At 36.1% G+C, this 25175-nt stretch overlaps 1 protein-coding gene across 1 annotated transcript in view; it reads right to left on the bottom strand.

The window, feature by feature from the left end:
- The window catches only part of SOX5 (SRY-box transcription factor 5), a 404989-nt gene that overhangs the window by 63146 nt on the left and 316668 nt on the right, over positions 1 to 25175 (bottom strand). The window contains exon 9 of the mRNA XM_082742456.1: positions 8253 to 8399. Coding sequence (XP_082598582.1) covers positions 8253 to 8399 — 147 coding nt within the window. The remainder of the gene's footprint in view (positions 1 to 8252; positions 8400 to 25175) is intronic.

Below are 25175 nucleotides of genomic sequence, written 5' to 3'. Positions count from 1 at the left end.
CGTGAGGCAGTTGGTGTGTGTTGGACTGAATACCTTCTGACTTTTCTTCTTACTTAAGCTTCTACACGTCTATAAATAAAATGTCTGATATTTTCTGTATGAATACGCTGGGTTTTGAACTTGTCTTCAGCTTAGAATGGTACCTCTCTTTACTTTTTTTGACTCTTACATCCACATCTAATTACTGTGTTTCTTTTCAACTCTCCTTTTTGTAATGTTTAAAAATATTGAAGAATGCTTTGTTCCCTCTAGAGAAAAATCTCTTGAAAAAATATAACTAAGGAATACATATTTCTACTATCTTTCCATCAATCTAAATCAGACACCGATACCTGTTGTCCATTTTAAAAACATACCTACACTTTGGTGCGTCTCTGCGAGAGAGACCATTAAAATTCATCCTGTTAATGAATAAGAAAGATGTGTAAACAGGTATATTTGATGAAATAAAGAGAGAATCAAGTCTGAGGGGGAGAGGAGTCCTACATGGTTTCTCTTCTCAGTTCTCCCCTCAAACAGTCCCAGCCCACGTGTGGCCTAGACACATAGAAAGGGGTCAATCATCAGCTCAAATGAGGCACTGATCATTTCCTCAGGATAGAAAATAAAGCACTGGAGCTGATTTGAAGTACATTTCAGGAAGCCGAAATTATAAACACTTTCCTCAAGAGAGAGGTAACTAAAGACGTGTGCTTTTGCTTTCTCAGTCTCTGACATAGTAACGACTTAATCCTCTCCAGCCATGATGTTCACTGAGGTTGAACTAGATCCTCCTCCTACACAGGGACATCCTTTCCTCTTGCTGGGTTTCCTCCCTATCTATGTTATTTTGATTCTAACTGCCTGGTTATAAAGTTAAAATGCCACAGTCACAGCTTTTTGGATGGTAAATCTTCTCTGGGTTGCATCTAGTTTAGAGGGCAACTTTCATTGAGAAAACATGATTCTGTGGGTCTTCGGGCATCTGCACATGCTCAACAGCCTCTCGCTTTCCCCGTGGTTTGCATTATTAAAAAGCTTTGACACGGCTCATCAGAACTGGCTGCTGCGTTCAAGACAGCTTCCTGTCAAAACAGACTCAGTAAACTGGGGAACACAGACCAGGACAGTTGAATTCAAAGAACACTGCCTCTGTTTACTTTGCCTTTAAAAAAACAAACCAAAAAAAAAAAAAAAAAAAAGCCATGGTTATGATTGGTCTATCTCTTTGTTTTATAATTTTTACTGATTTTATGTTACAAATGTCACCAACTCCTCTTTCCCTGAGTCATAAGAATATACCATCAAATGACCTACTTGGACATTTAACACCACTGTGTTCAGAAAAGCCTCTGTTTAAGTACCTAGCTGTTTGAGATTTCCTGTCAACGGAATACAGACGAAAAGGAAAGGAGGAGGCTCATCACAGGGGTTCTGTTGATAACACTTCATTTAACATATTTCAGTTTAGCAACATGGGGCTGCAAAAAAGAAGGAAAACTATTTTATTTAAAATGACAGGGCCACTATGTTATAGTCACTGTACGTACGTCCGACCCAGGAAGTGATAATAATGATAATGGGTACATTTCCCGTTCAACTCTACGGGGTGATTCTGTTCAAATGAATTTACCTCTTGAGTATGACACATTCATAGCACATCTCAAAGGCTCACAAAATGGTTATTTCACAGATATTGACATACCGGAGAGAGAAGGGTGTTCAACAGCTCTTTAACAAAGCACAAAGCAGCTGTACAGAGCAAGGTATTGGGGAGACTCAAGCATTTAATTGATATGCCAGAGTGTTTAAAGCGTAAGAGTAGAAAATGGACAATTTGAATGTGGTTATAATTAGCTGAGGCTAACATCCCCCTCTATAACTGAAGTTTTAGGAAAAATGAATTCTGCAAAGAGTACAAAGCCCAACAATTTCACAATGGACCAGTGATTTTATCTGATTTTACATTTGTAGATGAATGGCAGTTCCTTTCTCATTAACACTATTTTAATTACTCTGAATTATTTAGAGATATCACACTCAGAGGTCAGTTTCAGCCCAGTGTCCTCAAGAATGATTATTTGTGATCTTGACTAGAAAAGGTCTAAGAATAAGTCAAATACTAGTATTCTAGGAACTTGTGCATATTGGAAATTACATCTCTAGCAACTACTACCACTCAAAATTTTTTCACGGCCAGATAAAACGTGAAAAAAAAAAAAAACCACTGAATGAAGTTGTAATCATATTGAACAGTGTTTTTCAAACTTTTCATCATGGATGTACTCCTAGGAAAGGCCTTAGCATTTCCTGGGCCGTTTAAAACTTAAGAAATCTCTTTGATTTCTTGTGCTTTATCATTAAAGAATGCTTTTATCATATAGCTTGTGTTGGTGGTGGTTCAACTTAATTGTGCTTACACTGCATGTGTACTTCTAGGTTCAGCCTTTCCCCTCAACTGGCATTGCAGAACACCATCTCAAAGTTAGCAAAAAGCTTTATATCCCAAATCTCCTGTTAGAACTAGTTTTTAATTAAGATGAATCATGATTATCCTCTGATTTCTCATGCTCCCAACATAATGCTACATAATCTTGTACGTGAACCACAGGTGGTGACTCAGGGAATTAAGCTATAAAATTCTACCCTGCAGATGCGTGTGTACTGATGTAATGCTTATTTGATAGCACGAAACTATGCAGTTGGTACCATTACAGCACAAAATAGGTGCCTTAATAAGAGTCATTGGCAAGTCTGACATTATCACAAGTACCTGGTCACCAAATCAGAAGAGATCTTCATTGCTACACTTGTGAAACAAGATCTGATAACAACAGGGTTGCAAGTCTTGCTTCTGAACTTGAAGCAATATTTATAAGGATATTGCAGCTGAAAGAATCTGATTGTTGTGTCTGATCAGCTGGCTAGGGCTGTTTGTGGCTTGTTGGAAAATATTTCTTTCCCTTGTCAAAACTCCCAGCTGCTACTGCAGAGCAAATGGGAACTGCGCTGCTAGAAGTATGTGAAAAGAACAAAAAAGAATTGATTTGGACAATCTATGTGCTGCTATCATTGACAGAGATACAACTGTGACCACTGAGGAGTATGACTAGGGTCAGAGCAAAGGTAAAAGAAAAGCACCTAGGAATTCTCTCTTATCATCAGCTTTCAAACCAAGTTCTCACGGTTGTTGCAGGCAGTATCCAAGTTTTCATCAAATTCTGAGACACTTAGTAGTATTTACAAGTTGCTCTTTTGATTTTTCCAAGAGATGGTCACTTTTACAATGACAAATCACTTAAAATGCGTAGTTCAGACAGTCAGCACCTCTACGACATACGAGAATTCCTCAGTAACATGGGGTTATAATTCAATTCATTACCAACAGTTGTGTGAGTGGTGCTTGAAATTGAGTAAAAATGTTTTTCTTCCTAAGATAAGTATATTTATGGCTGACTTTGATTCTATTATTTTTTAGAGGAAATAATTTATTCTTACAAAACAAATGTTATCAAGAGGTTTGTTACTGTCACAAAGAAGGCTATCTAGGTTTTAAAAAGACTGCAACAAATAATTCAGAAAGTCATTTATAAATAAGGAAATATGTTGGTGGGAAACTGAAAGTCACTAATCCATTAATCCCTCCTGTGGCAAAATGCTACACTATTAACAAATCAATTTAAACATTTGTCGAGGAATTTAAACAGATTCAGAGCAATAATACTGTGTATGAGATTTAAGGACCAATACAGCTAAACAATACCTTAACCAAATAATTTTCCTTAATATGAGAGGTAATATTTCTAATATTTCCTTTAAACAAGATCCCTTATACACAAAATTTCCTGATTTTATACTTTTGTTTCAAGTTATTTACCAAAGCTCAGCAATATGCTAGCTGTGAGGACACAAGGAGATATGAGAGTATCTCTGAAGAGCGAATTATACTTCTTTTTGTTGGTTAATGAAAAGAATGGTCCTGGAGTAGAATCCAGAGAGGGAAAAATTAACTAATTTTTAAAGAGACAAGTGTGCATGTGTTCAAAAGGGTTGTATGTAACACCTGAGAAATTTAAAAAACCTGCTGATGACCTTAACTTTCTAATTGTTGGCTAAATAGATTCTTGGCTTTTTCCCAATAAAATTGAGGCATTAAAAAAAAAAAAAAAGAAAGAAAGATTAAACAATGGCAATGTGTTAGGTATTAATGAAAATAGTTCATAAACAGTAAGTTCAAGGACATATCACTCAACATGCAACGCTACCCCATATTCTCCAGTGCAGGTTTTGAAGAGACCAGATTTCTTTTTGTGTCTTTATATTTACAGAACACAATTCCTGTTTGCTGTTTTTTAGAGGTTCACTGTGAACCCTCTAAAGGTTTCTTTATCATTTAATATTATAAATAATTATGTTCCTAGGCGGCAGTTCAAAGCTCAGTACAGCACTCGTACAACACCACAGGCAGGTCAGGTGACCTTTCTCCAATTCTCCTCTCTCCGGTGCTGAGGACAGACAAAGTGATATGTCTGTCATACGCCATTACCATTAGAACAGAATCTTGTTCTTTTATTACAACTGAACTCCGCCAGATTTCTCAGCAGGAATGCTAAGTGAAATCAATGTCTTGGATTTCCAGGCTGAGCTTGGAGGTCACAGCCACTCTATCATTTCTCAGCATTATCCTTTCTCGTGCGCGCACACACTCCCCAAGCCTCCAACTGGCACACAGCAGATTGAAAACAGCATGCATCAGAGGACTCATGCTGTACAATTTTACAGTCTTTTGGAGCCCCCTCCTTTTTATTCCCCCCCTCCCATTTTTTGCAAATTGCAAATAAGTTTTGTTTGTGTCCTTCTCTAGAGTTGTGAGTCAAAGGCAAAGGCACACCTAGGAAGAAGGGCAGGCAATAAAACCCAAAGAACATGGCTGATTTTTGACAGCTGCCAATAAGATCATTTTTCTTACATCATCACCTAGATGTGACTGACAATTTCATTGTTCCAAACAATAAATAGATCTTAAACATAAACCATCAGTTTGGTTTACACTGGCTAGGTATGCAGTCACATAAAGCCCCTTAATAAAATAACTCTATTTTATAGTAAAATAGACAACAAAATTCACCAATAAAACACACAGAAAAATACCCCCAGGACACTAAGAATTGATTGTTTAAAAATACAATTATAACAATAAACAATAGCTATTTCACATAAGTAAAATAGCTTTATGAAGTGAAAAATGTTTATAATGCCATATATAAATGTCAGTTTCAAGCTACAAGATACTAAATTCATGTATTGAAATGGGTCCTCCTTATTTACTGTTGGTTCTATCTTTTTGGCCATGTTTTTCATTAAAATGACAACAGCAATATTTATTGGTCTAGTTTTAATGTGTTGAGCTAAAACACAAGCACATTTAAGACATCTTGTAGACAGTATGATAGTGGACACTGAGCAAAGAAGGGAAATTTTTTATCAAATTGTGTTATTACCTAAAAAGTGGCACTTTATTGTTGGTCAAACTTTTTATGCATTTTACCCAATTGCAAATGGGAAGAAGCCCATCTAAAGCTTTCTTAGATTTTACATGATAGGAAATTCACAAAGGCTGATTTTTAAAAAGTTAAAGGTAACCTGTAAAATATGCTTTAAAATCATGTATAACCATAGGTATAGAAACATAATTCACTTTTTCACTAGTGTGGAAAAATGGAGGTATATGAAACTATAGAAAATGGAAGAAGATTCTCACTGAGATCGGTATCTGTATGCTCTGCACCTAGGCTACTGGGTTCTATGAACTAGAGCCACAGAACTCAGAAAGCGGTGTGCCAGTCTTGGCAAAGTCAACCTTCAAACACTTGGGTGTTTGCCATGGTTACTGAAGGAAACTATCATTGTAGCAACGGCTCAGTAAACCTTTGAATGAATAGACCCATAAGCGGCTGACTGACATCAAAAGCTTCATGATCACTGAGTAACTAATTTGGGGAGAAGATACTAATGATCAAAAGTTATTTAAGAGGTAAGGGAAAAATCCCATTAGATGTTTACAAGTGAAGTATATACTCTAAAATCATAAAATGAAATGTCTTAATGTAAAGCATCATTATGAAACATGATGTGAAATCACATTAATAAATCAAGGTTAAAAAAAACCAGAACAATATCTCACAGAATTATTTGTGTGTGACAGTGACTTTGCTGCTACAGCTATTTACTTTACTCAAAATTAACCTGTATATGCACTATATTAAAACTTCTGGTCCATGAAGACCCCAATATACCATTGCTTTAAAATTAAATTTTATTTGGGGCACCTGGGTGGCTCAATGGGTTAAGCCTCTGCCTTTGGCTCAGGTCATAGTCTCAGGGTCCTGGGATTGAGCCCCGCATGGGGATCTCTGCTCAGAAGGGAGCCTGCTTCCCCTTCTCTTCCCTACCTGCCTCTCTGCCTGCCTACTTGTGATCTCTCTCTCTGTCAAATACATAAATAAAATCTTAAAAAAATTTAAACTCAATTTTATTCAACAAATGTTATAATTATTACCAAGTTTTAAAAACTATGTTCTACTGTGATAATAAAGAAAAGCAGACCTGATCTTTGGTGTAGATGAAGTACAGAACATGCAAGGTCCATTACACAGCTGGAATAGATCTTAAAAGGGGAGTTTGTACATTTTGTAATGTCCTAGCAGTGGGGACAATAATTTGAACTACATATTTGCACATATTCCTGGTGAATCACGGTCAAAGTTCTTTGTCCAGGTTAAGTTGTACTCTGTATTTACCTCTTAATAATACGAAAAGGCCTCAAGAATTTTGGGGAGATGGAAGCCAGAGTACATGTTCTCAAATGATCCCTTCGCCTTCCCAATTCACCCTCTGAATTAATACATTACTGTGAAAGGCATCTGTCAGGGGACTAGAACAGGATTAAAAATAAATTCTTGGGAGTTTTTTTTTTTCTCTTTCAATACTTCCTAATTTTTTTTCTCTGTGTATTTCTTTCAACTGTTGAAGCTACTCTCAGCCCTGTTACTCTTTAGATATTTCCAATATGGCATTTGGGGAAGGGAGAACAGGAACAATTTTCTAGGTAATACAGCAAAAGACAAAACATTGTTATTTTGAGGGTAAATCACCTGTGTCAGTTTTCTCCTTAATACTTTCTAATAGAAAATATGTGTGTCTTTTCCCTGAGTAATCTCAGGGAAAAATACTTTATGGTTACTCCTCCATCTTTTTTCACAGAGAGTTTAATACATTATCATCTAAGATCTTGAGATCTTACAAACACAAAAACATTTCAAATTTAAATTTTTCTGCTTTTCTCTTCCAAGATGAAGAATAACTTGTTTGACTCCCTTCCTTTCCAATCCTTTTCCATGTTTTCTCAAGAAATGTTTCCTTGAGGGTGCCTGGGTAGCTTTGTCCGTTAAGCGGTCAACTCTTGATTTCGGCTCAGGTCAGGATCTCAGAGTCCGTGGACTTTGAGCTCCACGATCAGTGGGAAATCTGCCTGAGGATTCCCTCACCCCCTTCTGTTCCACCCCCTGCTTGTGCCCTCTTTCTTTATCTAAAATAAATAAATTAATCTTCAAAGTCCAGAGAGCCAGTCTTCATTAAAAATAAATAATAATAAGAAGAAGAATGCTTCCTTAGTTCCCATAACAAAACTATTTCTAAATAGTCTTACTTCTAACACTATTATTATCTTCATATCTTTCATGAAAATCCCATCGATGAATGATATATCTAAAATTACCTCCATACTGCGCCTCATTATAACAGTTACTGACATTTCAATAAAACACTTCCTGGATGCCCTGTCTGTACTCATATTTTAATCTGTATTTCAGGTGCCCCTTTTTTGGAAAACCCCTCCCAGGATCTCTCATCAAGGGTAACATCTTTGTCCCAATACTTTCCAAAGCACTTGTCTGTAACTCTGTAAGACTTTGTACCACAGAATATGGTTATCTATTTTGTAAGACTGTAGGCTAGCTGAGTAGAGCGTATCTATCTAATAAATCTTGATATCACTCATGTTTCCTACTCTAGCTACCCCGGCATGCTTGTTGAATAAATGAATGGCTAAATATATGTGTGTTATTGATCCTTATCAATCCTACCAGACTCTCGTCTCCTTGAAGATCCAGAGGTTAACCCAGATACAGGCACATAATAGATATTCAGTAAATGTCATCGAAGGAAAAGTTAAACTCTAAATGGCAAGACATGTAGCTTCTTCAAAAGGGTACCTTGCTTTTGGGTGGTGGGCTGTTTGTGCTCTTGTCTGTGTGAATGCTGGTAGGAGATACAGCAGCACCGAGGTTGCCTTGGGGTATGCCTGGGAGCTTTCCTCCTGGAGATACCTGCATGGCAGCGAGCTGGGCAGCATACAGCTGCTACAGGAGGCAGGGAGGGAGAGAGGAGAGAGGGAAGAAAGACCGTCAGTGATAAAGTAAGTGCACCTCTCGGAAGGACCTCTATTCTGACGTGGTAGTTTTCCTCCGGTGTTCTTGTTTACAGCGCTGCAACATGTAAAGAAAGAAGTTGTCACCTCAATGTTCACGACTTCCTTCTCTGAAGAGAAATGACAGATAACACATATAAGGGATTTCAGCTTCAGGACATCCAGGGACTCAAAACAAATAACATTCATATTTACTCTTTCCCAATGTCTGGGGAAGACAAGCATGTCCCATATTCGGTCAAGACCTCTTTTTGCTCCATTTTAAAATGGGCACAGTGTGCTACAAAAGGACACAGCTTCATATGCAAAGTAATTTTCTTACTATCCATATGGGTTTAAGTTTGGTAATACCTCAGTTTTTTGACTTGTTGCAATGGGCACCTGTAGCTTTTTTTTTTTTTTTTTTCCTAATCATAGGTTGTATAGAAATACAAAAAAGTCATTGAGGAGAATGAAAGGAGTGTATTTGAAGAACATTATCTGGTCAGTCTACCTACCCTGAAAAAAATTAACGGGATGCTTGCCAGAAGTCCACTTTATGTCATGATATATAAACACAGACAAAACTGAAATTATCTTGAGGATTAGGGTTTTAAGAATTCTGTCTGAAACATGCAATCTTCCACTAAGTCACCACATAGTAATTCTTCTTAAATAACCAGTAAGAAATTCTTCAACAAATCAATTTAATAATAAAAGAAAATTTCACTTTGATAATAATTGTCATATGATAGGGTATCTTAAACAAGGAGGTTGCTTAAGATTCAAATAGTCCCCTCAAATGTTTAGGTTAATTCTCTTTTCGTCTCCATTTAGCAGTTTGTGAACATTTTAAGATCTGGTTGGAAAAGAAATTAACGTGTGTGTGTATTCAAGCTATAACTTCTGTAATAAAAAGACTGATACCAAAGAAAAAAAGCTCTCAAAGGAAAGTACTGTAACATAGCTTATCTTGATCTTTCTCTGAAAGAAATTTCAAAAGGATAAAACTGCTCAGAATAAGCAAGAGACCCTGATAAGTGAGGTCTCTTTAGAAATGAAATATTGAAAACTGAAGGCAGGCATATAGTTACATGAAAATACACATACATTATTCACAGTTTCCAAATACTATGGTCTAAATGAAACAGATCATTAAAATTATTGATAAAATTATGGGTTTTTTAAAAATGACAATTAACATAAGATGTATTTCAGACAAAGAAGCACCAGAGGAGTATATTTGTACTATCAATGAGTGTTCCTTCTCTCCAAGTTCTGTGTGTGTGTGCACACACACGTGCATGGCGACAAATTGTAATAATTATATTCTTTATTTCAGTCTGTGAGAAAGAAAGATTTATGATTTAATTCATAAGTCTTAGACTTCATAAATTAGAGTAAAAGGTTATGATGTCAAATACAATAGTTTATCATTTTTTTAAGTATCAGATTTGATCCATTTCCCACTCTTATGTTAAAAACCTTTGCATTATTTTCTACAATTCAGAAAAATAGTATTTTTTATGCTCATCCTAAGCTGTTTATGAAGTTACTAAAAAAAAAATGAACATCCCAAGACACCACTTTGCATAGTAAAATTTTGTCCAAATATATGTACTAAATTTCATATACCGAATTAAAAAAGCCATTTAAAAAATAGCCTGGATAGTTATGTTATATATTATAAATTTCATGTTATATTATATATTGCATCCTTGTCCTTAAAAACTATTTCAGTGGGTATTATTCTTAGAAGCTAACAATCTACAGTACTGGTTTAGTATACACTGAATTTAAGATTGCTTCATAATTACTAAAGATTGATGAGATATTTTAATGTCTGTAGGTAAAAAGAAAAATGTGAACAAAGTAACTATGCAAAATTTTAATTTGATAACTAAAAAATTATTTCATAATTTGAAAAAATATTGACTATTTGTGTTATTTAGATAATTAAATAGATGGAACAATCACTCAAAAGGTGATTCAATACTCAAATATCAATCTCTATAGACAGACCCACAACTTCTAAGAAGTAGAAGAACTATAACTGAAAATACAAGCATAAACATACTCTGAAATACTTTATTGAAATTAAAGGTTGCAGATGACATACACTTGGAATAAAAAATGTCATACACATTCTTCCCTCATTCAAGTAAATGCATTATTTTATCTTTTTAATTATGAAATTAAGGTTTATCTTAATTAAACTGTCCTAACAGATGCTTTTGAGAAAAAAAAACTCTATTTTGTAAAATAGATAGACCCATTTAAATATTTTTACAAGAACAGTATGGTATCACCCACTTTGCTGGTACTTTTATGGACCACAGAGATCTAAAGTAATTTATGATGAAAATGTAAGATGCGTATTAGTCAATCAGAGTATGGTTAACATTTAGGTAGCTCTTCATTCCTCTCAGTCTCCCACATCCCTTTCCTCATATTTGGCTTTCTCCTGCTTCACCAAGTTTTGGAAGTAGGAAATATCTATTTCTAATACATTTTATTTTGTGTGAAATATATGTGTTCCTTAAATTTACATTACATTACAGAAGCATTAAAAAGGCCTCAAGTCTCAGAGAATCTAACACACTTCAAGTCTGCACAGGTAAAATAAACCAGAAATTTTAAGACTTCTGGGTCCTAATTTAATTCACAAGGTAAGAGGAAATTTCAGTAGTTTCAAAGAAGCTGACTGTATTTCTCGTAGCTGGCTACTATGTAAGGCTGGACAACATACCAAAAAGAAAAAAAAAATGTTGCTGTGACTTATTTTAATACAACATTTAAAAAAATTAAGTTCATTTATCTATGCATGTGTGTGCTGACTAATTTTATAACAAGGGAATCAAGACATGATGAATATTTTATTTCACTTATTACGTGCTCTTGAACCAAAATCAAGAATAACAATAGTTATTTGTATTGAATGAGATCTAAAATCACAACATGACTGGTTGATCTTGTTGAGATGGAAGGGTCATAGACTGTAGTGGCAATTGGAAGGCCACCTGAAATTAAAAGCATCCTGTGAATTACAGAACCCACTTCCACATGATACACCTATAACTGTGTGTGTATATCTGCATCTTAACTATACAAATTTTTTAAACAAAAATCTGGCTAACATTTTTCTTTAAAAGATTGCAGATAAACCCAGAATTAAATATAAGGTGCATTATGATAAATATACTTTTATGAAAAAGTTAGGTTGTTCTAAACATCAGAAACAAATTGGGAGATCCTAAGCATAAACAGCTAGAGCTTAAAGAGAGCACGCACTTCACAAGGTTAACCAGACTAACAGAGTAACTGTTTTGCCTTGCAGAGTAACTTTACTCTTACCTTGCAACTCTTGTGTTATGGATTTATTTTAATCTCTAAAGCTCCCCAATTCCACAGATCATTAGGTTTTCTGCTCTTTATATTACTTAAAATATAGCTTTCCTATTCCCTTTCCCTTCCTTTATTCCTATACCTACTTCAGACAATGATTTCTTGTCCTTTTTTTTTTTTTTTTTTAAGAAAACAATCATAAAATTAAGCTGGAATCTATCCACTGATGACTTATGGTCTTCCCGGTGCTCATGTGTCTGTAAGTGTGTGTGTGTGTGTGTGTGTGTGTGTGTGTGTGTGTGTGTGTCTGTAAAACTCACTTTTGTTTCAAATTGTTCTATAAACCCACATTTTTGTCTCTTTAACTCTTTCAAGGACCTGTGGTTTTCTACTTCTAGTGTACTTCTACTGAAACAGTAAAAGTAAGGCAAACCTCAATTCTAATACCAGTTTTGAACTAGTGACCTTGGGCAACTAAACTGAGCCTCACAATTCTTTAATCTGCAAAATTCAGGGTAAATAAAACTGACCTTATATGGTTGCTGTGAGAAATAAATCACATAATGTATATAAAATACTCAGAAAAACACATGGCAAAGAAAGCTTGATCAATATGCAATAGTTATAAGTATTAATTAATTAATTATGCCAAGTAAGGAACTGACTAATGCGCTGACTTCTTACTATATACTCTGGACCGTGCTAGGTACAGAGGAGGATACAAGCAATGTATAAATATAGTTTTTTCTCTAAGTCAAGACTGATAAACATAAAACAATGAGAGTATAAGTGTACTATAACTGTACGCCACTTTTAAGGGTGTGAAGGGAAAGGAAATGAGTCAGTGTGAACTGATTTTTCATAGAAGAGATGTAGCTAAGCTGGAAGTAAAAAAGGAGGTGGCATTCTAGGAAGGGAGAAAAATTTAAAGGTACAGGAGCAGTAATGAGGTAGCTTTTGCAAAGGGAATACAGAAGCTGTGTGGAACAGTGAATGGGAGAAAGGATAGTGACCTAAGAAACTAGGTTTGTAAGCTAGTTCACCTTATATAAGATCTTCAAATAAAGATAAAGAGTTTAAATTTAATATGTAGGCAAGAGAAAGGCACTGAATTTTTTAAAGCAATATAAGTGATGGTTTTAACTAGAATGAAGATATGACAAGGTATCGGTTATGAGCTTATCGACATTTAGTGGCAATAATTTTAATGGGAACTTGAGTTGAAGTAACAGTTGTGGAAATGAAGATGGAAAAAAATGATACCAAGTTCACAGCACAGTCGGCACATAAATGACTACAAATTAACTGGCGAAAAGAGAAAAGAAGAACAGGGTGAATAGTATAATTTATCGAGTCTTTATTTCACAGATATAATATGTAAGTATTCATGTATCACATATTATCATTTGTGTATATAGTCATTATACTATCTTGCATAACAGCTGAAACACACGTATTTTCTTTCTTTTTTTTTGGAAAAAAAAAAAAGAACTAAGTCACACAGAGACTTCCCTGTAATTGGTATCGTGATAGTGAAAATGTTAGAATCATTCCATCATTCCCCTAAAGTATAGCTCATTAAACTTTTTTTTTTTTAAGTATTAAGAGTATAATACAGTGTATCTACAACAACAGGAGCTTGAATTATATTTATTTTAGTTAAACCTAATCAGTAACCTCCCTCCCACCCACACTATAATGTACCACATGTATCAAAGCACTATTAGGCAGTGGGTTGATAGTTCCTTAGTAGTCATTCTACCTGTTGAGCTATAATGGTACAGTGTAGGGTCAAAACAAAAATCTGATGGGATGATAAGGAACAGATATTTTAACTTACGCTAATTAACTGCTGCTAATTTGGGGGGAAACAGTACAGTTGTATTTCAACAACTTGGCTTTTTAACCCACAATTAAATACAATTGTATTTTCTTCCCAAGACAGCCATTTTTACTCAGCTATACTAAGGTAGTGGCTGGTACTTCTCAGGGCAAGGGGTAGAGAAGTTCCACAAAAGAGACTTTTAAATTCTAAGGTAGACTATTTAATTTCTTCCTTGAGATGGTAAATTCTTGCCACTTTTCCTTAATAGGTTATTTTCCCCAAATTGTTGAAAATACAACATCTCCCGTTGCTACTACCCTAAGGCCCAAATGCCATCTGGAGTATTTGAATTGAAACCATTATGCACTGACAAAAATATCTATTACTGGTTGGTCCCTCAAACCATTTACTGACTAGTAAACTCCTTGAAGGCAAGGATTTTGTCTCTATTATTTAATGCTTTCTCAAAAAATCCTAAAGGCAAGGAAAAGTAGAAATAAATAAAGGCTGAAATGACTACATAATACCATTAATTTTTAACAAACGTAGATGTCTAGTATGTATTTAATATATTTTTAATGATGGCAGTGACTGTAACACAAATTTTTAAAACCTGAATGGAAATGGCATGTTTTTGCTACTTGAAGAATTAGAGAAAAGGCATAATGGTGATGTTGATAAAAACTTCCCATTCATCCATTTATTTCATTAACTCAAAGGAACAAAAAAAACAATGAATTTCAAAATCTTAGCAGCGTAAGAACAAATATAGCATCATATACTTTCTGTAGCCGTAATCATAATAGTAAATGAAGTCAATATGGAATTATGAACCAGAAAAAAAATGGATAAGGATTATTAGAAAAAAAAGTTAATATCTTTTAAAAAGACAATAGAACCAGGAGTTCAAGCACAGAGATACTCTTACTGTTTTAGAAAAGTCAAATAGGAAATGCCTTCTGATAAAGGGATATATCCTATTTACTCACTGGATCCTAAATACTTATTATTCAAAGAATCAAGAGGTATTTAGTAGGGGCTATGGTTGTGAGATAGAAGCTCTTTTTGAGGATCTTTTTCTCCTTGGTTGGTTCAAAGCTAAATTTTCTGTTTGAACTGGGATCTATTATCAGGTCTCCCTTTTATGTGCCCAAGAAATCTAAATAAAGGCACAGGAGACAGGGAGGACACAACATACTAGCAATTACTCAGAGCTAGTACCATAGGACGGTGTATAGTTTGATCCATCTGTCTTACCTTCTCTACTGCAGGCATGGAGTAGAAGATGGGGACACTTATCTCTTTGGGAATATAGTGTGAAATAAGTCACGCCCACCATTCTCTCTTTACCTCTACCCTCCCTTTCTCTGACTCTTCACATCTCTCCTCTCCAAATCACAATGTTCATCATACCAGATAGGAAAGCTGCATACAAAAAGCATGTAAAGGAAAAAAAAAAATTAAAATCATGACTGGAAATGTTGACTTTCCTGAATGTTCTATCATAAAACATACCAATTCTTTAAGTAAATTGGTAAACATGTATACTGCCATTATCTGAATGAGGAGTGCTAACAGACTACATACACACCCATTTAATATAATTTTTGCTAAATTAATTGCTCAAAATTATTTCTAGAATTAGAATCATTTTCTCCAAATGAAGTATCATATAAACATCCATACATGAGGAGAGGAAAAAAAAGAAGTACATTGTATAAATGAATTTTACATATTTTTAATATTTAATCAAATGAGACCAAGAATTTAAATAGGGATAGGGATGGAAGTTGAAGTTCTTCACCAGCCGTGCGGGTCAAGAAAGCCCTCACTCAGAAAATAAGTAGTAGTCACTTCTAAACTTTCACATATGCAAACATGTATAAACCTAAATTTTCAAAAACAACATTATAGAGCTACCCCTCCCCCCAATTAATAGTCCCTTAAAGTTCAAATGCATGTACAGAAATGGCATAAGATTTTTTTTTTTTTAAGATTTATTTATTTATTTGACAGACAGAAATCACAAGTAGGCAGAGAGGCAGACAGAGAGAGAGAGAGAGGAGGAATCAGGCTCCCTGCTGAGCAGAGAGCCCGATGTGGGGCTCGATCCCAGGACCCTGGGATCATGACCTGAGCTGAAAGCAGAGGCTTTAACCCACTGAGCCACCCAGGCGCCCCTGGCATAAGATTTTTATCTGAAGTCCAGGGACTGATATCTAGCAGTAAAAGTTAACATACACACAATGTGTTAACTACTTGGATTAGAGATTTTCAAATGCATGTATCGTCATTTATCCTATGATTTTTAAAATAGGTCATTGTGAACTCCTAAAATTTAAATCAGACCTGAAAGAAGTACATTAGATGTGATGTGTAAGAAAAACATTTGTTTGTTTTTTTAAGGGAAGAAACAAGGAGTAACATTTATGAGGGAAAAAATTCAGAAAGCAATTTCAAGGCTCCATAAGTGTTATCTTTATAGCTTAATTTCAGCTTCTTAATGTAACTTAAATGTGGAGTTTAAAGAGAAACTAATGTACTGGAGAAAATCTTTCAAAACATATCAGCATGTTTCAATGTGAATAAATTTGCATTGCACATTATTTTTCATAATGTTTTCCTCACAGAAAATTATCAAAGAAACTTGAGTTTAAACGTGGACTTCTTTCCCTAACACTTCTTTTGCTAACAGTTTCTTCTTTTTGATGTTATTCAAGTATACTGCAAGAAAAATGGAATAGGCCTTAAATTTGCTGGGTCCCAGGGAAGAAGTGCAAAGAGAAACTCACATGGCCAATTTATGAACTTTATATGAACTAACTTATGAAACTCACAAACTAAGCTAATGCAGTGTTTATTAAAACATTTCATTCTCCCATCTTGACAAACATACCTTCAAAACCCCTGAATGCAAATGAAAACCACAATGAGATACCACTTTATGCCTAGTAGGATGGTTATTACAAAAACACTAGAAAATGACAAATGTTCGCAAGAATGTGGAGTGATCAGAATCCTTGTTGATTGCTGGTGAAAATGTACAACTGTGCAGCTGCTACAGAAAACAGTATGCTACTTTCTCTCAAAATTATACGCAATATCCTATGACCCAGCAAACCCACTTCTGGGGATATACCCCAAATAACTGAAATCAGAGATTGTAACAGGTATTTGTATACCCATGTTCAGAACAGGATTAGTTATAATAGCCAAAGGTGGAAGAGTACCAAGTGTTCATCAATGGAGGGATGGAAAGCAGTGGAATATTATTCAGCCTTAAAAACGAAGGAAATTCTGATACCTACTGGATGAACCTTGAAGATATTATGTTATGCTCTGTGAAATAAGCCCATCATAAAGGGCCAGATATTGTATGATTTCATATATATGAGGTGAGGTAGTCTAGAACATTCAGCTTCACGGAGACAGAAAGAATGGTGCTTTCCAGAGACAGGAGGGAGGAGGAGAAAGGGGCCTAATTCTTTAATGGGTACAGAATTCCATTTGGGGAAAATGAAAGTTCAGGAGATGGATGGTGGCGATGGGTGCACGACAGTGTAAACGTGCTTAATGCCAGGGGCTGTACATTTAAAGATGGTTAAAATGGTAAATTTTATATTATGCATATTTTTTTAAAGATTTTATTTATTTATTCGACAGAGAGAGATCACAAGTAGGCAGAGAGGCAGGCAGAGAGAGAGGAGGAAGCAGGCTCCCTGCCGAACAGAGAGCCCGATGCGGGACTCGATCCCAGGACCCTGAGATCATGACCTGAGCCAAAGTCAGCGGCTTAACCCACTGAGCCACCCAGGTGCCCCTATATTATGCATATTTTTTAAAAGATTTTTTGTTTATTTATTTGACAGAGAGAGAGAGAGAGAGAGAGACTACTATTGGGGGAGGGGCAGGCAGAGGGAGAAGGAGAAGCAGACTCCCCACTAAGCAGGCATCTGGATCCCAGGACCTCGGGATCATGACCTCAGCCAAAGGCATATGCTTAACCAACTGGACCACCCAGCTTCTCCTACGTTATGAATATTCTCCCCCCAGCCCACATACAAATAATCAGGAATGCAGGCTTGAACTTAGATTCTTGATCTCTTTGGGGCTCCATGTTTAGACCCACAGCCTGCACTCCCTCTTTCCCTGTCCCCAGCTCTATTCAACAGAAGATGCTTCCCTTTTGCCCTAGATGGCCTAAATTTCTTGTCTGTGACTGACCTGCAAATGCCTTCCAAGTAGGGCCCAGAAGGGGCCATGGCTCCCAGCCCTGCTTGACACATTTCTTTAAGAACATCCAAGATAAAGTTAGATATTCCAGGCAGAGGAAACAGAACATGCAAAATACAGAGTTAACCTTTAAATCAACCAACAAAACAGGCTTATATGTATTTAAGATCTTCCTATAAACTACTGAGGGCACTTTTTAGAAAACAGAATCTCCCCTTCCCTTTTTAAAATAAGAGACTTAAGTTCCTGCTGCTTCTCTGAGGCAGGGTGTGTGGTTATTCTATTGTACAGCGCCCACTACTCGAGCAGTCATCAAAGAGCCCAAACAGACAGACATCGGTTTCTTTCACGGGGTGTCCTGCTTCTGAGGTCCCTCCATGCTGTAGCATGTATTACTGCCCTGCTCTATTGTACTGCTGAATAGTATTCCTTTGTATGGAGATACCATACTTGTGTATGTGTTCATCTAGTCGATGGACATTTGGATTGATTCCAACTTGAGGCTACCATGAACAACCCTGCTATGGAACATTCCTGCACAAGTCTTTGTGTGTTTTCATTTCTCTTGACTCACAGATTCCTAGGACTGGATTTGCTGTCATTGAGTATGTTCGTGTTTATTTTTTAAAAAAACTGCCAAACTTGTCCAAAGTAACTGAATCATTTTTATATTTCCACCAGCAGTGTTATCAAGGTCCCAGTTTCTCTGTATCATCATCAATACTTAGTATTGTCTGTCTTTTTTGATTATAACTATTCTGGTAGGAGAGAACTGGTATCTCATTATAGTTTTAATCTGCATTTCCTTAGTGGTGAAAGACACTGAGCAACTTTTCATGTGCCTCTTAGCCATTTCTCTGTCTTCTTTGGTTAAATGCCTACTCAGATTTTTGTTCTTTCTAAAAAACGGGTAGTCTTACTATTGGTTGTAAGAGTTCTTAATATTCAAATTTGATTGTAAACAGCAAAGCCTACCAGAGAAACTGAGTGAGGATCCAGTTTAATAGCAGTGTATAGATATTATGAAAATGTTCATAATGATAAAAACACAATGACAGTAAAAGAGTAGCACAAATAAACATATTTTCCACTAACATAAGTTTATATACTTACACAATGATAATGTTTTTATTCTTTAATTTTTAAAAATCCTATGCAGTCGAGGTTGTAAAGGACTATGCACTCATTGTACACCAGCAAGGTCAAGTGAGTTGATCACTTTTATGAAGCACGAAAGTAACTTCCGGAAAAAAAAAAAAGACTAGATAGGGTTAGCTCTCAAGACAGACTCTTGAGGGTGAAAGGCTTGGTTGGGGTAGGGTTCTCTCCTGACTTCCTTGATGGTTAACCCCTAGAAGTAGGGTGAGGAGAAGGGGCGTGAAGCATTTCTCCTGCTGCTTCACCTTCTTTACCACAGTCCAAGGGGAAAGGTGATTGGAGGAAGGTGCCTACTTGCAGGGGAAGTGGGAAGGGTTGTGACTTAATCTCCAGTCTAGAGTTCCAGTTGGGGAGTTTTTCCCAAGGGAGAGAAGGCAGTGAGCTAGAGTCTCTCTACGAGGAACTAGAGTCACTTGGAGAAGCAATTTCAAGTAAGTACATACAACGTGAGAGATCCAAAATCTGTGGATAATTGGACCTAATTCCTAAGTAAATTTGAGGTCAAGAAAGAAATGTTTCAGACTGAAAGAGTAAGTAAACTCAGAATTCCTATAGATTTGTCCAAATGGAAGATAACTAATAGCCAGTATATCAATGACGCAGAATTTTTTAAAACGTAGCAAGTTGAAGCTGCTGGAATAGAAGAGTTTCAATATCAGGTTACTTAAGGAAATTACTTCAGTGGCTGAAGCCTCCAAAAGGCTGGAGGATCACCTGACATCTGGGGGGGGGGTTCTAGAAGGTGGGGGGACCAGGCACAAGGAGAAAATCAATGTTACCCACTTGAGGAAGGGAACTTCCTGCCTTCCAAGAAAATAGCTGAGTCCCTCAGAAAGCATGTCTGAGGAAGCTAGGAGCTGGCTGGGAGGGGCCCGAGGGCAGAAACTACTGTGATTATGACCCATAACCCCTTCAATGTAACACTACTGGATGATATGTCTCGGAAACTCTGGAATACAAAAGTAAAATATTATGTCTGGCCAAAGTGCAGTTTTACCATTAAAAAGCTATCGTGAATACATGTGCAGATGCTACAGCCTTATCTATGTAAAGCTGCTATCACCAAATGCTAATAACACACAATCTTTATTACTTTATTCCAAATTCAGTCCCACTCAGTGTGATACTTGGATGGAATGCGGAGCTATCAATGAGGGGTGGAGTGTTGATAGGGTGTGAAGATGGCATCTTGATAAAAATTAAAGAATACATTTGAACTTACTTAAATTGTAAGACCTTTTTCACAGGTATGATGCTCTCAAGCTGTTTCTGTCACACCGCAGAGACTGCAGCATATAAATAAGAAATGCTTCACATGTACTGGATTTTAAAAGGCTTTCTTCATCTTGCGATACACCAATAAATTTTGAATAGTTAGAAAAAACATTTTGACTTTTACAATTGAAGCTGTTCCTTAAAGATCCAGATATATTTGAGAGAGTCACGCAAGAAAACACCAACTGATAGTTTATCTCTCTCTCTCACTCCCTCCTCGTTTTTTCTACTCCACAAGCCATCTTCATGTACTGCACAGTAATCCATTACAATATGTTCCAACATCTGCCTCCCCATATGATGTATGACCTATTCGATTGACCCTTTTTATGCCGCTCCAGACTTTCTGCTCATGACTGTGGGAGGAAGAATGCTCTGCATCTATTCCTGAGGTCACTAACCAGTAAATACATCTCCATTTGGCAAGGTAAAGGGGATACTGGCTGGAAAGCTCTGCGAATCTTTTATATATCAGTGACTATACTCATAGCTTTAATTGGTTTAATTTATGGGGGGACAAAAAGCTCTGCTGAAATTCCTTTCAAAGTAACAGTAAGAAGAGAATGCTTGTTTAGCAGGGGGAAAATCCTGTTTTCTGTTGTCACCAAATATTTTTATTTAATATAGGGAAGCTGAGTATTATCAGAAAGATTGCTTTTTAAAGTAATCACTTATCTTTGACTAAGTTCACAACAGTGAAATCATCATTCATTTTATTCCAATAGATTGGGGGTGGTATGTAATAATAAGACATTAAAAATAGTGAGCATTTTTTACTCAATAAAGAGAGAGATTGAGTGTTAAGTCATATTAAATCAGACTATATATTAGTTTGTATATTAAAAAAATATATACTTCCAGATTGCATACTTGCTGGAAGCTTGAAAATACTTGGCGCATATGGGAAGAGGCAGTGCAAGAGCCATGATTTTTTCTCAGGGACTATGAAGTGCCACTCACTTTGCTAGAAGTCTGCATGCTATTTCAGGGATCACCATAACAAGTCTGTGTGTTCAGTGGGGGTGGTTCGATAACTTGACAAAGATTAAACAACTAGTAGTTTCAGAAGTCTGGGTATCCCTTAAAGTTTTCCTTTCTACTACGTGCCATATAGACTTACCATATGGGGGTAACAATGTTACTACTAAAAATGCGTTCCAAACTTAACATTTATGTGATGAATTCTCTCTATTGCAGTGGGATTCCCCTACCTGCTGGCCAGTGGAAGCAGGGATTTTCCCTAAGCTCTGAGCCAACAATAGTTGACAAGCTCAGGGGTTAAAGGCTTCAAGAGTCAAAGACTTCTTGAGCCACTGTGACAGAACTCTTCCCTCCCTGAGGAAAGCATGGCCATTTAACATTTTTTCCTATAGCTGTTTTACTGCTGATACTAATAGACAACACATATGGGTTAAAATTACAAAGACTTCTACCTATGGATTTCTCCCTTAGTTTTTCCTTCATTTTTCTGTTGTAAATTTTTATGATTGAGAAAATATTAGATATTATATTAATGTTGGTTATTTAGGTAGATAAACTAAATTAGTCTAAACTTTAAGAGAAATCTGGACACAGAATGATGATAGCGGCAAAAATAATCACAATAGCTAAAATGTATGGGATTCTTACTATGTGCCAGGCCCGTGCTGTCTCTCTCTGAAACTTAGGTACCAGATACTATTCTTATTTTGTGGTGAAAGCCACTGAAGCACAGAGAAAAGTAAAAGTCATTAATCCAAAGATACACAGTAAGAGGCAAAGAATAAGTAAGAATCCAAGTCTTTTTACAGAGCTCGTAACTCTTAACCAAAGCCTTGGGAACATCTTTCCTGGTCATTTAAAAATACAGTAGTGGGCTCTGGGGCTTAGACAACCCCAGGGAGGGCAATTCTAACCGTCCTGCTGACAGAGCCCGGGCTCTTATGATAAGAACTATATGACCACCATTGTGGTACAGGAAGGACATGAGAAGTACCCAAGACGACATTTTTCTCTAGCATTTGCATCTTCCCCTTTTTCTTGGCCACGGTAAAAAGTGTTTCAGTTTGGTTTACTTCTCAATTCATGGTGTTGGAAGAGCATGTAAGAGAGAGCTATGATATGGTCAGACAGATTGGGAAAGGCTTCTCTATAAATATGATTACTTGGAGGTCAGAAGGATGGGATGATGCAACTATGTACATGAGAAAACAAAAGGACTTGCAGAATAACCTAGTGGTAGGAGAGTACATGACAAATGTAGGGTATTGGAAAGAGGCCAGTGAGGCTCGCCTGTGGTGGCAGAAATGTTCAAAAAGGTAGATGAAGAGCTATAACAGTTAAGAGGAATAATATAATTAGATTTGCATTTCCACAAGATTAGTCTAGGTATAATATGGAGAATTGATGGGAAGTATACGACTCACTGACACCCCCCTTTTAATGGAATATGATGAACATAACCACTTTTTTACATGATTTAAAATTGATACAAAATCAAATATAGATAAATCTAGATATATAATTTTCAACATTCTCAGTCTCATCATGTTTCAATATTTACTCTTTCCTGTATAATTTATACTCGTAATTTATTCATTTTAACAACTTTATATTTTGCTTCAATTCATAGTCACCTTGATTCCTTGGGATCATTTAAAAAAGAGTAAGAAAAGTATATTAAAAATGAGCCATTTGCACTACCTAAGCCACATATTACTCTTAAACCAATTAAAATAACAGAAACACACTCTAATAGTAATTTGCATCTACAATGTGTCTTGAATCATGACAGGCTTCCCTTTCAATTGCATGAGACACTCTTCTCATATCATCAAAGTAATCCAGAGAAATAATCAACAATTGTAACTTCTCCTTTCCTGCCTTAAATTGACTGACTCATTCAAGATTTATTTATTGGATACCTATAACTTACCAAGCATTATTCTAGACATTTAGAACACATTAGTGAACAGAGATCTCTACCTTAATGATAAGATTTTAAATGTTTTCCCCCCAAAAGACTTGCAACACTTTAATCTTTCATTTGGTCTAGTACTTGTCTACCATTTCTCCATATGACACTATTACTTGTGGTTATTATGATTGGGAAGTTATATAATCCATTATTTGTAAACGAGTATCGCTTTTGAAAGTGAAGTCATTCTTGAAGGTGCATGATTGAGTGATACATGTTTACAACATAGAAACACCTTGAAAACATTATGCTAAGTGAAATAGACCAGACACTACAGGAGAAATATTGCCTGACATCACTTATATAAATAGATAAATTCACAGGGACGGAAAGTATAATAGAAGTTTAATGAAAAGTATAGTAGAGGGGCACCTGGGTGTCCCAGTGGGTTAAGGATCTGCCTTTGGCTCAGGTCATGATTCCAGGGTCCTGGGATCGAGCTGTGCATCAGGCTCCCTGCTCAGCCGGAAGTCTGCTTCTCTCTCTCCCACTCCCCCTGCTTGTGTTCCCTCTCTCACTGTGTCTTTCTCTGTCAAATAAATAAATAAAATCTTTTTTTTTAAATTTCTTTTCAGCGTAACAGTATTCATTGTTTTTGCACCACACCCAGTGCTCCATGCAATACGTGCCCTCCCTAATGCCCACCACCTTCTTTAAAAAAATTTTTTTATAAAGTATAATGGAGTTACCAGAGGCTGAGGGAAGGGAGAAAGGGAGAATGATGAGTTATTATTTCATGGTTACAGAGTTTCCATTTGGAATGATTAAGAGTTCTGGAAATAAATAGTGGTGAAGGGATTCTTCTGATTCTGAAGGGATTTAATGCCATTAAATTCTACACTTAAAAATGGTTAAAATGATAAATTTTATTGTTATGCATATTTTATCACAAAAGTAGAGTGATTAAGAGGGTGGTAGAAAGAAAAAAACAAACACTGTTTTCCAGTCCCACATTAAGCTTTACTTCTTTAAAACAATTTTTCTAATTTGTTCCCATGTATTGGTTCATTTTGTACCTTAACTCAAGAGAACATATTTAAAGGGGGGGGGGGAGGAGTAATGGTATTTTAAAGTAAAGGAAGGTTGGAAATAATAGATTCTTTAAAAAAAATATTAAAAATTATCCTAAGCTTTGGAAACAAATATAAATAAAAGAAAGGAGAGTATGTTCTAAATCACCCCAATGCAGTAATGCCCCTGTCAAGTTAATGGTCGCTCTGAAACAGAAGCTACAAGATCATGTCAACCCTTCATTGACTTTGCAAAAAAGCACAGCATTTGACAGTTCTACTGTAAAAGGTAGTTCTTTCTTCACTTTCCCCTCCTACTCCAAAGCTAGCTTCTTTTTCATATTCAGATGACTGTTTATGAGCTCAATCCTGTTTCAACTGTCACTCTTTACATCAAGGAAAGATAGATGGGACACACCAACCCCAACCTAAATGACCTTTGGATGTGACAAGAGTTTTAGGTCAGTCTTGCTAAATGGAGGCCTTGGTGTATCGAGACATGCCTTGGGGTGAAATTTACAGTGAATTTATTATCTCCCAATGCCCTTTGGACTGCTTCCCACCATCAAACACTATGGCAGCACTTGGAACAGGAAGAAATACATTAACTGGAATCTGATCGTTTTAAAAGGTTACAGCTGCCCAAATATAATTTAATTTCATACTTGCCCTTTGAGGGTTTGGTGTATATTTTCATTTTATGACTGCAAATGATAAAGCTCTTAAGATTCCAGGCAATAAAAAGAGAAAAAAAAAAGTATTTTAAGGGTTAGAAGTCTATTCAGTTCATACTCAATGAGTGAAGTGACAAATTAGCTTTTTTAAAAAAATCTAACATTTCTCTTTTTTATTTGGACCATCTCTTACTCCTCTTCTGATCCTACACTTCTATGTTTGGTTGAAATTAGTATGTGAGCACTGACCTCA

The sequence above is a fragment of the Mustela nivalis genome (assembly GCF_964662115.1).
Source record: "Mustela nivalis genome assembly, chromosome: 7".
NCBI classification, from domain to species: Eukaryota; Metazoa; Chordata; class Mammalia; order Carnivora; family Mustelidae; genus Mustela; species Mustela nivalis.
Note: the sequence above shows the minus strand (reverse complement) of the source record. Positions and strands in the feature narration are given on the sequence as shown.